The 13,830-nt window shown below is 56.3% G+C and overlaps 1 protein-coding gene and 1 long non-coding RNA gene across 12 annotated transcripts in view; one reads left to right on the top strand and one right to left on the bottom strand.

Annotated features, from left to right (window-relative positions):
- DNM2 (dynamin 2) overlaps positions 1-13,830 on the top strand; it is an 88,303-nt gene that overhangs the window by 73,644 nt on the left and 829 nt on the right. For 4 of the 11 annotated variants that reach the window (XM_072787243.1, XM_072787242.1, XM_072787238.1 and 1 more), the window contains 6 exons: positions 5,025-5,134; positions 7,472-7,583; positions 8,106-8,270; positions 10,745-10,977; positions 11,943-12,194; positions 12,799-13,748. In XM_072787243.1, the coding sequence (XP_072643344.1) occupies positions 5,025-5,134; positions 7,472-7,583; positions 8,106-8,270; positions 10,745-10,977; positions 11,943-12,194; positions 12,799-12,868 (942 nt within the window). In that variant the 3' untranslated portion in view covers positions 12,869-13,748. Of the gene's footprint in view, positions 1-5,024; positions 5,135-7,471; positions 7,584-8,105; positions 8,271-10,744; positions 10,978-11,942; positions 12,195-12,798; positions 13,749-13,830 lie in introns of those variants that run through there. The other 7 variants (XM_072787248.1, XM_072787246.1, XM_072787247.1 and 4 more) reach the window with 2 other exon arrangements.
- LOC140610806 (uncharacterized) lies at positions 5,639-12,226 on the bottom strand. The gene is made up of 2 exons (XR_012012312.1): positions 6,282-12,226; positions 5,639-6,106 (listed from the first exon to the last, which is right to left on the bottom strand). It is a non-coding gene; the product is annotated as an uncharacterized lncRNA (long non-coding RNA).

Genomic DNA, 13,830 nt, shown 5'->3' with positions numbered 1-13,830 from the left:
GTCCAGCCTGGTGGCTGCTCCACTCCTCCAGGCAGAAAGGGAGATGGGGGAGGGGAGCCCTCGGCAGGCTGGAAACTGACCCCAGCCTCTGAGGTCACTGTAAGGTATCCCTGGTTCTCAGGGGAAGCAGGGCCCTAGGTCAGGGACTCAGGCTTACAGCCAGGCCACTGAGGTACTGGGGTTCCAAGGGCTGCAGCCTGCCCCGGCTCAGCCAAGCGCTTACCCTCCTTGGGCTCCTGCTTCCCCGTCTACGAAGTGGAGTGGAATGGCTCCTGGGACAGGCCTAGCTATAGTGTCTGTCTGTCTGTATTTTTAAATATTTTATTTTATTTTATTTCTATTTTTTAAAATTCTTTGTTTTCCTTAAATTCAATTGATTAACATACAGTGTATTATTAGTGTCAGAGGTAAGTCCAGTGACTCATCAGTTGGATTAGTGTGTGTCTTTAGAGCATTCCACGTGTGCGTGTCCTTTTCCAAAGGGCGTGGGGAGGCCTCTGGGACCAGCATCAGGAACACTGACCACAGGGTTTAGCATCGTGTGCCGCCTTGTACTGCAGGCTCCATGAACCTGTGGCAGGGGCTCGAGTTCTTGCACCCCCAGCTCAACGGGCAGCCTCTGGGGCAGTGCTGCTGCCTAGCCCCTTCTCCACCTCCACTTCTCTGTGGCTTTGCTCAGTTCTCTTAACAACCTGGCCTTGGTTAGCCGCCTGGGAACAATACCACTTCAGGGTGACTGCCTGTTGCTGCCCCAGTGGGGGCTGGGTTGGCTTCTGAAGGTCACGAGTGAAGGGCACTGCATTTCTGTCATTTTCCTGGGCTGCCTTATGGAAGGTCCACGGGCTGTCCCTGTTGGCCAGGGCAGTATTAGGCGTCTGTGACAGTGGCCCCAATATGAAGGCACTTACAGAGACAGGAGTCTGTTTTTTGCCTGCGTCCTGGTGAGCTTGGCAGGCTTGGGCCGTGAGGCTGTGCAGGGCCCAAGCTCCACCTTGCCCATTGTCAACTTAACATGTGTCTCCCCATCGTGGTCCCAGATTCCCTCCCTCCCCCGGGTCCATCACATTCCAGCAGCCTGAAGAAGGGAGAGAAGGGCCTGATGAGGAAGGGACATGTGTCACTCTGCCCCAACCCCTGATCACAGTCTAGTCCCGTGGCCACTGTGTGTCCTGCTCACCTGGGATCGCACAACTCTTGTTTATGAAATCCCTGCCCTGTGCCAGGCTTGCTGACTTGAAGAGCCCACCTTGGCCACATTTTCCTCAGGAAATCCTTATACTCCATTTGTCAGTGAGGAATCAGACCCCAAGCAGTGACTTGCTCTGTGTCACAGAGTGGGGAAGGGTCCTCACGGGAGGGGTGGGTACAGGGCATGTGCTCTCTGCCCTGAGAGCCACCTCAGCCTTGGCCTGACCCTCCCTCATGGCCAGACACCACTCCTCTGAGGGAGGGTGTTTAGGGGTGAAATGCCATCATCCCACGGGACACCAGGCTAGAGATTATCCTGGAAAGTCAGGAACCCTGATCCTCCTGAAGGACCTTGTCTGGCTGCTGTTTCTAAACTGGGCAAGGGCGTGCCGAGGACCACAGAGCCTCACAGGGTTGAGATGTAGCATAAGGGTGACCAGGCGCTCCTTCAGGAACCCTCGTGGCCAGATCAGCTTCTCAAAATGGCCGGGGTGAGGGCGGGTGGGGATGACGCTTGTGCATCTTCTCCCTCTTTCCGCCCCAGTCGTCTGCAACCCAGTCTGCTCTGCTGCAAGGGCTGCCAGGCCGGCCAAGGGCTGGTCTTTACCTTGGGTCCAGGCATCTCCACCCAGGGTGCCAGGCTTTGCCACAGCCTCGGGCAGCTGGAGAGGGACTTTGGGCTCAAACCCCATCCTGGCAGTTCCCTGCAAGTCTGATTTTAAGAGCTTTTTTCAGTGTAGGAGGGAGTCCTTCATCTTCCCCTCATGTAGGGGTCAAAAGCAGGAACCCCAGACCCTCTGGTGGGCCCAACCCAAAGGCACGGAAGCGTCGGGCGGGAGGAGGGTGGAGCGCCTGCCGCCAGTAACGAGAACCAGCAGGCCCGTGAAAGGGGCCCTGTGTGCGCCCCAGACACAAAGCAGGCTAAGATCGGGAGGGGCAGGAGCCCGATCCCCACAGCGCAGGGACCCTCAGAGTTGCACACGTGGCAGCTAAGCCCCTGAAGATCAGGCCCCCTTCTCAGAGACGCCTCAGAGAGGCAGAACGCATTTCTTTATTTTGAAAAAGCACTGAGAGGAAGCAGTTACAGTGTGGGATAGGAATAGGGGACCCAGCCAGCCAGCGCCCCCAACCCCTCAGCTGGCGGCAGGCTCCCTCTGCCTCTCCCTGGCAGCTCTGCTCCCCCCCAGGCCCTTCCCGACTCCCCAATCCTCTGTCCCCATCTCCACCCCAGTGGGAAGCAGGGCGGTGGACGATGACACTCACCTCCGGGGCTGCCTCCCTGTGGAGGTGGCAGCAAGTTTGGGGGGGGTGCCCATCCTGATGCGCCGCTTGCCCGAGCCCAGCCTAACCAATGTGCAGACTACTGTACACATTCAGAGCCCCCTGAACAGGTAGTCTGAACACTGGGTTGGCGGGGCCGGCTGTCCATGCTGCAGGCCCCCCGGGCCAGGGGAGGCAGGGGGCAAGGAGGGCTGCCGCGCCGCAGTCCCTCGGAGCAGACGAGGAGGCCACTGCCTGCGCCGATCCACTTCATCTCTTCTGACGTGGCACGGCTGGGGCCGGCTCGCATCTGGAGAAAGTTGTGGGTTTGCAGGAAATCCTAAGGAGGGGGTTGGGGAGCGGGTGGGCGTGGGCGGGAGGGAGGGTTTGGGTCTGTGGCCTGTGTGTGCAGGCGAAGGTCTCTTTGGGGGTCGGGTGGGGGCGGGGTGCCCGCACGCCTGTGTCTCTGTGTGTGTTTGTGTTCTGTGTGTGCGTGTCAGCAGCATCAGGAAGGCAGCCGCTGCGCTCTGGGCGGAATCACACTATAAACAGTTCCAGATGTGGCGTCTCGCTCAGGGCCCAGAAGGACTGTGACTCAGTTACTTGGCCTGGCCGACTGACTGGAAGCTTCCTGCCTCTTGACACATCAGGGTGGGGGCGGCAAAAGCCCTTCCACAGTCTTCCGGGTGGGGAACCCCTCCCTGGGCCCCTTCTAAAGCCCCCAAGATTTTTCTGCGGGAAGGGGTTGGGCCCTGGGCCTGGCCCAGAGCCTTTCTTTGCCACCCTCCTTTCTCCGGCTCCCAGAACTCAGCATGAACGGGGGTTTCCCACCTCCATGGCCACTGGGTCCCTCTTCTGCCCCTCAGTGTAGCTCGGCCGGAAGGGGCACTCTGCCTTGCTTCCTCCTCCGCCAGAGCCCCGTGAACTGACTCTAGAGCCCTGAGAATGAGAAACACATGCACAAAAGGATACCCTAGTGCCTCAGAGACTCGCCTTAACCGTCACCCTGCACAAGGAGGCCAGGACTTTCCTTGGAAACTGAGGCAGCAATGGGGAGTGACTTACTGGAGGGGCGGAGCCCATCGGAGCTCCTAAGGCTGCAGGACCAAGCCCCTGCACCAAGCCTACTGCTCACTCCTGCCTCTCTCTCTGTCGCCCTGAAACTTTGAGCCAGGCCCCACCTACCAGGGAGCCTCTGGCCCCCTTTCCCTCCATCACTGTGGCTGCTTTGGAATTTGGAGGCAGCAGCCATATTGGGCTTGGTTCTGGGGCCTTCCAGTACACAGGGACAAAACAGGTGACAAGAAGCAAACTCCTGGAGGAGGGAGATGGGGTCTCCTCTCCCAAGATGCCTGGAGGTATAAGAAAGGGTGGTGGGCAGGACCTGGTTTTGGAGCACATGGACCTGGCTTCTGAAGCCCTGCTGTGTGGTCCTGGGCAGCCACCTTCCCTGTCGGAGCTTCCTTCTCTAAGCATGGTGCTTCCCTGGCAGAGATAGGGGAAGGTCATCAGAGTTACTGTGGGTCACGTGGGCATGGGAACCAGGCGATCCTGATGCACTGTGATACTGCTCTCTGGTTTCCTGATGTAGAAAACTTGTTCGTGCACCCCCCACCCCACACCCCCCATTTGGGGAGATATAAGATAATGCATCTGTAGGCCCCAGCCCCATGCTGGGGGGGTACAGTAGGTGCTTGGCCACCATTGGTGAGGGAACATGGGCTTCCGTGACACACATCCTCTGTGAGCTGCCTCCCCTGCAGTCATCAGGACTGCTGTGCCAGGCACTCAGTGGGCACCTCATGAACAGGACTGCCCTTAGGAAGCGAGGGACACTTATTTGGCTTTGGAGTTCAGGCATGACCTCAAGGGGGCACACGTTCAGCTTCAGGATCATCTGAAGCTGATGAATTTTAAATCCCAGCCCCAACCCAATCATTGCCTGACCCCACTTGACCTCAGTCTCCCTCTCTGTAAAATGGGATCATGGTGGTAACTCAGTTATAGGCTTGTTGTGAAGATGTTGTACTTGAGTTAACGGTTTCATTCACGAATCTGGTGGAGAAAGGGTTGGATTTGGGGTAGAATGAGAGCTGACCTTGAGGAACTGGCCCACCCCAGTCAGGCTGGCTGACAGATGGTAGCCTGAATCAATGAGCAAGATGATGTCGTGTCATGGAGGGGGCAGTATCAAGAGGAGGAGGAGGATGGAGGGGGCAAGAGAGAGGGAGTGTGCATAGGGCGGGGACAGGGCAGGCCTCTCCAAGAGGGTCCCCTCTGCACAAAAATCTGAAGGATGCAAGGAGGGAGCCATGCAGGCATTGGAAGGAGGAGCATTTCAGCAAAGGTGCTGGGGTAAGAGCCCACCTGGACTCTCTGAGAGTGTCAAGAAGGCCAGCATGGTTGGGGCAAAGCGGATAAGGGAGAGTCAGTAGCAGCAGATGAGTTAATCCAAGTAACCACCAGCGTGAGAGGCATCAGGTATTGGCAATGGTCCTCGGGGTGGGGTCTAGCCCAGGGCATTCTCAGGTCCTCAATTAAATAGGCCACGGTGACCTCTCCTCTTCCACCCTCAGGAGAAGGAGAAGAAGTACATGCTGCCATTGGACAACCTTAAAATCCGTGATGTGGAGAAAGGCTTCATGTCCAACAAGCACGTCTTCGCCATCTTCAACACAGAGCAGAGGTGAGGGCCCACCGAGTGAAGGTCATTCAGCAGCATCCACTAAATGCTTTGTGCATAAAGTACCTGCCAGGGGGTCTCATGTTCTAGAATCAAGTAAGAGGCAGAAAACTGCCATGGGTGCTTCCAGTGTGTGGTCAGGAAAGACCTAATGATGTGATGCAGGAGCCATGGAGAGTTCTGAGCAGAGGAGGGACTGGCCTTGGCTTGGGTGTTCACGGGCACCCCCTGGTGGCTACGGGGTTGGGGGGGAGGGTAAGTGGGAGAGAGTAGGGCCGGCTCAGATAGGGTTGAGGACATGGAGGAGGAGGTAGCCTATTCTGAGAGAGCTGACTGAACTGGTGGGTGCGGGTGTGAGAGAGGAAGGCATCTTCTGAGGACCCTGAGCACTCACAGGGACCGAGCTGCCATCCACTGAGATGGGGAAGGCAGTGTCAGGGTAGGCTTGGGGACAGTCAGGGACTGGGTTTGGGCCAGGAGGGAAAGAGGCCCATGAGACACCACATGGGGGAGTCAGAAAGGCAGCTCTGTAGGTACAAGAGTTTGGCGTTCCAGAACGAGCTCTAGGTGGGGTGGACTGGGGAGTTGTTGTTGCATGGCCGTGTTCAAAGTCAGACAGGGTAAGACCCCTGGGTGAGTGCAGACCGGGAAGAGAAGGGCCCAGGAGGCCCTTGGTGAGTCCATACCCACAGGCACTGGGAAGACGTTAGCAAAAACGAAGATGCTTTTCTCAGCTTGGGAAGAAGCCCAGCTCCGGCAGGAGGTCCTGAGAGCAGGAGGAAGGGGCTAAGTGTGGATACAGGACCCTCACACGCCCTTACCCAACATCCAGGGAACATCTTAAGTCAGGAGTTAGTTGTCAGCCAAGGCCAGGTGGTTCTTTATGACTGCCAGGCACCGACATTCTCCCTGCTGCCTCAGGACCACCTTCCCCACTGCCCATCGCTCCCAGCAGTTCAACGCCAGCCTCGTGTTCTGTGGAAAAATAGCTCAATCGAGATTTGTTCCAGGCTGGCCTAAAGCAGCTGTCCTCCTCCCTGGCCCCTGATCCCCTATGCATGTGGGTAGAGATAGGACCTAATGCTCAGAAAACGCAGAATAATAATGGAAACACGATAGAAAGAAGTTTGGGGTTTTTTATGGCTTTTACCATCCTGGGCAGGAGGGGCAGCTCCACAGGCATCCAGGCCCAGGTGCTCCTGTTCCTGAGCCTTCCTTCTCCTTTTCCAACATGGCTACCCAAGGTCTGGCCATCATGATGTTCCGGGCAGTGCTAGGAAGGAGGAGAAGGAGCAACAAAGACATGCCCTCTTACTCCCTGAGGTTCCTTCCAGAAATCTCAGGGCAGCTACTCACTGACCGCTAGCTGGCCATAGCTCCGTCATGAGGCATTACTAAGCTCCAACTCAGGTCTCACACAAAAGCTTTGGGATGGCTTGGCCATCTAGGCCACACCTGCCTTGGGGAACAGGATGGCGTGTGTGTGTGGCACAGATCCTGGCCTACAGAACGCTGTCCGTAAATGCTGGTAGGTGTCCATCCGTTTTTCCTCCGGCCTTGTGGCTCTGCGCCTTTCTTCTCACAGACCCACATTTGCCTAGATTTGCCTAGCATGTCATGTATCTTAGCTGGGAGGCTCAGTCCTGTCCTTGGACAGCTCCACAGCCCTCCGTCCCCGCCCCAGCCCAGACCCCAGAAGTCAGGGCACAGTCATGACCTTCACTATCCAGTGCAGTAGCCGCTGGCCTCATTTAGCGATTTAAATGTAAATCGACTGAAATAATATGAAACTTCAATACCTTCCTTGTCATCCTGGCCCTGTTCCTGGTGCTTACAGAGAAGCCACCTATAGCTCACTGCCTGCACCCGACAACAGCAGGCGAGAATGATTCACCCCATGACAGAATGTTCTTTTGGACAACTTTGCTTTGGCCTCCCTGAAAACACCTCAGTGGGAGCTACCCAGCCAGGGGTGTTGAGGGACACTTGCCCACTCCTGAGAGTATCTTTGGCAGCCTTTGGCCCCCACAGGAGAGCGTATCCCAGGGAAAAGGGAAAAGTCAACGAAAGCCACAGAAATACCCTCATGGATACTGCTAGATGTAGATACACGCTGAGCACTTGCTCCGCCCTCGGCTCGGTTCTGGGCACTGTAGGCACTGTCTTGGGGGTCCTATCAGCCCAACAGGGTGGAAGTGCTGCTGCCATCCCAGGGCTCCCGATGTGCTCAGGCCAGGTGTGAGCCTCCATCACTCAGACCCCAGAGCCCATGCTGCAGCTCCCCGCCCCCTCCAGGCCCATGGGCAGGGTCAAAGCACACGCTTTTTCCTCTCACTGCAGGAATGTCTACAAGGACCTTCGGCAGATCGAGCTGGCCTGTGATTCCCAGGAGGACGTAGACAGCTGGAAGGCCTCGTTCCTCCGAGCGGGGGTCTACCCAGAGAAGGACCAGGTAAGGAATTGCCCTACCCGGCTGACACACCTTGGGCTGAGCTGACGCCTCCTGGGAGAGGAAGGGTATAACGTTTCACTGGATGGGTCATTTCCAGGCACGTAGCTCATACTCTCTTGAGCAAAGGAAAAAGGGGGAGAAGGTTTTGCTATCAAGGCCCGAAAGGTTCTTTGACTAAAGCCAAGGCCAGGGAGATCCATGGCCTAGGATCCCATCTCTTTCGTTCCTCCTCCTCCTGTCCTTGAAGGGGAGCAAACATGGCCACCCTCAGCCCCCAAATTATCATGTTCCAGTCCCCAGGTGACAGTGTCTAATTGCCTTGGGCCGTGGTCACCACAGGTCCAGGCAGCTCAGGCCAGGGGCAGGCAAGCAAGGCCGCGTGTTGCCGATGTGGCCATCAGGGGACATCCCCAGAAAGCCAGTTGTGGGCAGGACAGGGCAAGCAATTCCCAGGGAATGGGGCTCCCCACACTACCCTCAGGTCACGGTCGCCCCTCACCAACTGCCCTCTCCCCACTGCAGGCAGAAAATGAGGATGGAGTCCAGGAGAACACCTTCTCCATGGACCCGCAGCTAGAGCGGCAGGTGGAGACCATTCGCAACCTGGTGGACTCATATGTGGCCATCATCAACAAGTCCATCCGCGACCTCATGCCAAAGACCATCATGCACCTCATGATCAACAACGTGAGTGCCCTGGCACACTAGGGCCTGCCCATCATGGGGGTGAGGGGGTAGGGCAGCGACTGCCAGATTTGGCCTGAACACTATAAAATTTAAAATTAGACTGAGTCACTATCATTTAAACATCAGAAACAGGATGCCCAGCCTCTCCTGGTAAATGGAAAGAGGTGGGCCACAAGGGGCTAACTCCCACCTACTCAGGTAATTGAAGCAAACACCACACGTGTACACTTCCTGTGAATTTTTTCAGCCTTATAATAACCCAGAAGAGGGACTGCTATCATCTCCGTTGTATAGACAGGAAAACGAGGTCCCGCAAAGTGAAGACATCTGCCCTGAGTCACTCAGAAGAGTGGGAGGTGGGATTAAAACCCAGACTAGGGATCCCTGGGTGGCGCAGCGGTTTGGCGCCTGCCTTTGGCCCAGGGCGCGATCCTGGAGATCCGGGATCGAATCCCACATCAGGCTCCCGGTGCATGGAGCCTGCTTCTCCCTCTGCCTGTGTCTCTGCCTCTCTCTCTCTCACTGTGTGCCTATCATGAATAAATAAAAAAAACAAAAACAAAAAAAAACCCAGACTATGTCCCCAGCTGTGGCCTCCTGATGGCCTGCAGCCCAACCCACCTTAGGGATGTTACCTGCCTACCCCAGGGCTCCCTAGACTCTCAGGGCTTTAGGCTTCTCTTTGGTGAAATGCAGCCCTACTAACATCTCCTGCTCTAGGCTGCTGGGAGGGTGCAGCAGGCTCATACCTCAGGCCTTCAGCACAGCTAGGCACTCAGGAATCTCTGCAGACCAGGTTTGGTTTATGTCGTACCTAGAAAAGCTCTCGGTGTAATAGGGTCTAAAGCAAAAATTCCAAGTTCCTTTTCCACTGTGTTCTTCACCATCTCCTTGGGGTGGTGAGCAGTGTTAAGTTTCATGGGTATGCTGGTATATTCTTCACATATAAATGGAATTTGTGATATACATCTTTCTGCAACTGTGAAATTTAAAAGGCATATATGGTTTGGCCCCAAAGTTCTACTCACAGGAATTTCTCCAACAGACCTTTTTGCCCATATACAAATCGAGCATCTCCATGCTTATTTTTTTAGCATTGCTGTGTAGTGGCCAAAGATTGGAAATCTCTATCCACTCAATAGAATCCATTTAATAAATAACCATTCTGGGGGCACCTGAGTGGCTCAGCGCTTGAGTGTCTGGCTCCGGCTCAGGTCATGATCCCAGATTCCTGGGATCGAGTCCTGCATCAGGCTCCCCACAGGGAGCCTGCTTCTCCCTCTGCCTGCCTATGTCTCTGCCTCTCTCTCTCTCTCTCTCTCTCTCTCTCTCTCTCTCTCATGAATAAGTAAATAAAATCTTTAAAAACAAATAAATAGCTATTCTATCAAAAAGAGAAAGATCTCCAGGTTTATAATAACTCATAAAGTAGAAAACTATGGAGCATAACAGAATGTACAGGAAAGCTCCATTTGTATAAAAGAGGAAGGGAAATAAACTATCAAGCCTGGCATTTTTGCAGATGTTGAAAGTTTGTTAAAAGTCAACATCTACTCTTAAAAAAGACAATGGTAGGAAGGGGTCTTCTGTTACGAGTCTTTGTGTTTCAGTCTCAAAACCACTCTTGATCTGAATGGGGAAGCTCAGAAAGCATCTTCTCTGAAATCAAAAACAAGCTGGCCATCTATGCTTTTAAAACTTTCTTTAGGGGTGCCTGGGGTGGCTCAGTTGATTGAGCATCCAACTCTTGATTTCAGCTCAGGTTGGGATCCCAGGGTCCTGGGATCAAGCCCTATGTCAGGCTCCATGCTCAGCAGGGGTGTCTGCTTGGGGATCTCTCTCTCTCCCTCTGCCCTCTGCCCCCGTTCGCACGCACTCTTTTCCCATCTTCAAAATCAATTTTTAAAGAAAGCAAACTTAAAAAATAATAATAATAATAAAAAATAAAGAAAGCAAACTTTCCTGTCGAGTTACTAGCCAATGTAGTTCAATCAGAAGAATCATATAAAGGTGTGAAACATTGAAAAAGAATAGGAAAACTTGCTCCTATGTGGAGAAGCTCACGTCCACATGAATGGGTACCTAGACACTCAATAAAAAGTAACAAAAACTCCTGTATCCTTTAGGAAGGAACAAAGTATAAAATTAGCAAAACTAGTACTTTTTAAACAATAGCCAGCTTGAAGATAATAAAGGGGTGGAAAGACACCAATAAGAGAGGCAGGATTCTAGGAGGAAGTTTAGTAAGCATCTCGTGAAACAGGCCGGAAGGACACTTGAAAGGCCCCCCAACCAGAGGCTTGGCGGAGGGGGGATGTAGAAAGCTCACCTGCATTTCAAACATCTAACATCTGACACATCGTACAGCAAAGTTACAGACAAGAAAGCCCATCGAGTGTGGCAGGTGGTTTTCCAGCCAGTCATAACGGCAGGTGTGGCAGGAAGCCCTGACCTCTCTGCCCCTTTGCCCCCAGACGAAAGCCTTCATCCACCATGAGCTCCTGGCCTACCTGTACTCATCGGCGGACCAGAGCAGCCTTATGGAGGAGTCAGCTGACCAGGCCCAGCGGCGGGACGACATGCTGCGCATGTACCATGCACTCAAGGAGGCTCTCAACATCATCGGAGACATTAGCACCAGCACAGTGTCCACACCCGTGCCCCCACCTGTTGATGACACCTGGCTCCAGAGCACTACCAGCCACAGGTCTGAGAGACTCCTGTGGGTTCCTGGGTATCCCTGTGTGTCCTGTCAGTGTACAGCCCAGGGGTGGGTGGCTGCGGGGCCTGCTACCCTGCCTAAGCCTGAAGCAGTAAGGAGAGAGAAGGGTTATGTGAAAGGCCCACCTGTCCTCTGGTGCTTTCCATTGGTTAGGCCCCCATGGAAGCCAGAGAGGGTGAGAGGCCCAGGCCGTGGTGGCCATGGAGTCATCCTCCTGGAGTACAGAGCACAGATGATGGCAGGTTGGGGAGGAGGATCTGCAGGAGCAGCTGGAGGGCATGACTGGCATGTCCCCGTCCCCCCCTCCCCAACCTCTTTGATGGAAATGAGCCACTGGCATGGGCAATGCAGAGCATCAGACAGGGACAGCTAACCAGTGACAGGGCAGGCGGCGGGAGGAGAGAGGGTCAGCCAGGGGAATCTCCTAGAAGGTGCCAGCCCTGCCAAGGCTTCAAGTAGCCATGGAGTTACTTAGGGAGAAGGCACAGCATCCAGCTTGGGGAACAGTGGGTGTTCAGGCCCGGGAGTAACCCGTGGGGTGCCCAGGGCAGGGGCTTGCAGGCCCCGCAACCTCTGGAGGCACTGGTCTTGATTTGGAGTCCGGGCTGGGCTCTGAGAGGATCTTTGGCTGAGAGTAGATTGGAGGAGGTGGGGAAGTGGGCAGGTTGCAGCAGGGCTGGTGAGAGGGAAATGGCCCTGAGTGGGATCACAGGGAAGCAGGAGCCCCTGGTGGCTGAGGAGAGGTACAGGTAGGCCGTGGCTCAAGGTTTAGCTGGGGGCAGGTGGTGGTGGGGTGGATGGAGGGGCCCAGGAGCAGGCACTCACCTGCGCCCCCTGGGCAGTATCGGGTACGAGCCTGCACCACACTTTGGCCCCCTGGGGTTTCCACAGCCACACAGCTGGGGCTCTCCACCCTCTTCCGCAGCTCACACCTCCTCTTTCCTCCACAGCCCCACTCCACAGCGCCGACCCTTGTCCAGCGTGCATCCCCCAGGCCGGCCCCCAGCTGTGAGAGGCCCGACCCCGGGGCCCCCTCTGATTCCCGTGCCAGTGGGGCCAACAGCCTCCTTCGCTGCACCCCCCATCCCGTCCAGGCCTGGACCCCAGAGCATGTTTGCCAACAATGACCCCTTCTCGGCCCCGCCTCAGATCCCATCTCGGCCGGCTCGGATTCCCCCCAGCATCCCTCCCGGAGTGCCCAGGTAAGGCTGGCGCCCCCCCCCCGCCCCCCCCCCCACACACACTGCCTGCCACTAAAGCCAGCAGCCTGAGCCCTAGGGCCTGTCCTCGATCAGACACCCTGCGATGAGCTGTCCTTGCGCGCTGCAGGGAATGGAGTCCCCATCCCCATTTGGCTAGTACGAAAACTAAGGCCCAGAGAGGCCAAGTCACTTGTCCAAAGTCACAGAGTGGTGGAGAGTCAGGGTGACCCCAGGGCTCCCAGGCCTGTCCTCTGCCTGAGTAGGTGGCCCACGATGCAGATCGGACTCCTCACACGGGGCCCCTTCTCCTGGTTTTGACCTGTTTCCTTAATGAGGACACACTTATGAGCCCTCGTAGGCCCGGCTCTGTCTCTGTACTTCTCCCACCAGGAACCCAAGGTCCAGGGTGGGTGGGGACTCACCCAGAGTCACACAGCAAACTCCTTCACTGCACTCTAGCGGCCTTCAGAGCCCTCAGGCATTGGGCATTGGGCAGCAAGAGGGGGTGGGGGTGGTGGGGCCTGGGTCCCCTCCCTCGTCCTACTCGGGGCCTCACTGCCATCTCCCCCCTCCCCTTCCCCATCTGTCTTTATTCTCTTTGCAGCAGAAGACCCCCTGCTGCGCCCAGCCGGCCCACCATTATCAGGCCAGCCGAGCCTTCCCTGCTCGACTAGGCCGCAGGGGGGTCGGGGGGGCACCATCTCAGGGGGTCTTCGCACACCCGCCTGCAGGAGCTTCGGTTGTCTGGGCCCCTCCGCTGCCCCCGGCCTCTGTCATCCACACGCCGGGACCAGGCTCCCTGTGGGCAGCCCCTGACTCTTCCTTAACCTTGGCCCTCATCCCCAGCTGGACACAGCAGTGACCGAAAGGGCCCTGGAGCCCTGGGGCAGGAGGGGAGCCGCCCTGGGGCAGGGGGGAAGCCTGGGTGTTGCACTTTGGGGGATGGAGCCACAGGGTACAAGAGGAGGGAATGCACTCTGGGCGCCTTCTGGAATAAGGATTCAGGCTGGGGCGGGGGACTCACCCAGGGCTTCTCTGGCCTGCAAAGCCTGAGATGACCAGATCTTCTGGAAACTGGGGCATCAAGAGTGCCTGTAAACCCGCCCCTCACCTCGGTCCTTCCTGGGGCCCAAGGAGCATGTCCATTTCTCAGCAGTGGGAGCTCCAGGCCTCGAGCCAGGCCCAGCAGGCCCAGCGCTGCCCGCCCTGTGAGTTGTAAATATTCCTTCCTTGGCCGTATTAACCGCACGGCCGAGCCTCGGCTGCCGGAGGTGCCTTCGCCGGGTCCGGAAGCCTCCATCCTGCCGGCCTCGCTCTCTCCTTCCTGGGCCCCCTCCTCCTTCTAGGTCCCAGGGCGGCTTGGGCTCAGGGCTGAGTGAGTGGGGAGGCTTTGAGGGGCTCCTGGCTCCCACCCAGGCCTCCCCACATGGGGTGGGCCCCAGGTGGTCCATCACTGAGCAGACGTTGCTCGCTCCTCGCTCGGTTTGACCACTGTAAGTGCCTGCACTCTGTATCCTATTAATAAACTAAAATAAAGGGAAGAAGCTTCTGGTGGCTGCCGTGTGGGCCTTTTGTATTGGCGTTCAGGCTGAGGATGTGGACTGCTCACCCTCCCCCAGCAGGCCTCTGACAAGGA

The sequence above is a fragment of the Canis lupus genome, chromosome 19 (genome assembly GCF_048164855.1).
Source record: "Canis lupus baileyi chromosome 19, mCanLup2.hap1, whole genome shotgun sequence".
Classification (NCBI taxonomy): Eukaryota; Metazoa; Chordata; class Mammalia; order Carnivora; family Canidae; genus Canis; species Canis lupus.
Note: the sequence above shows the minus strand (reverse complement) of the source record. Positions and strands in the feature narration are given on the sequence as shown.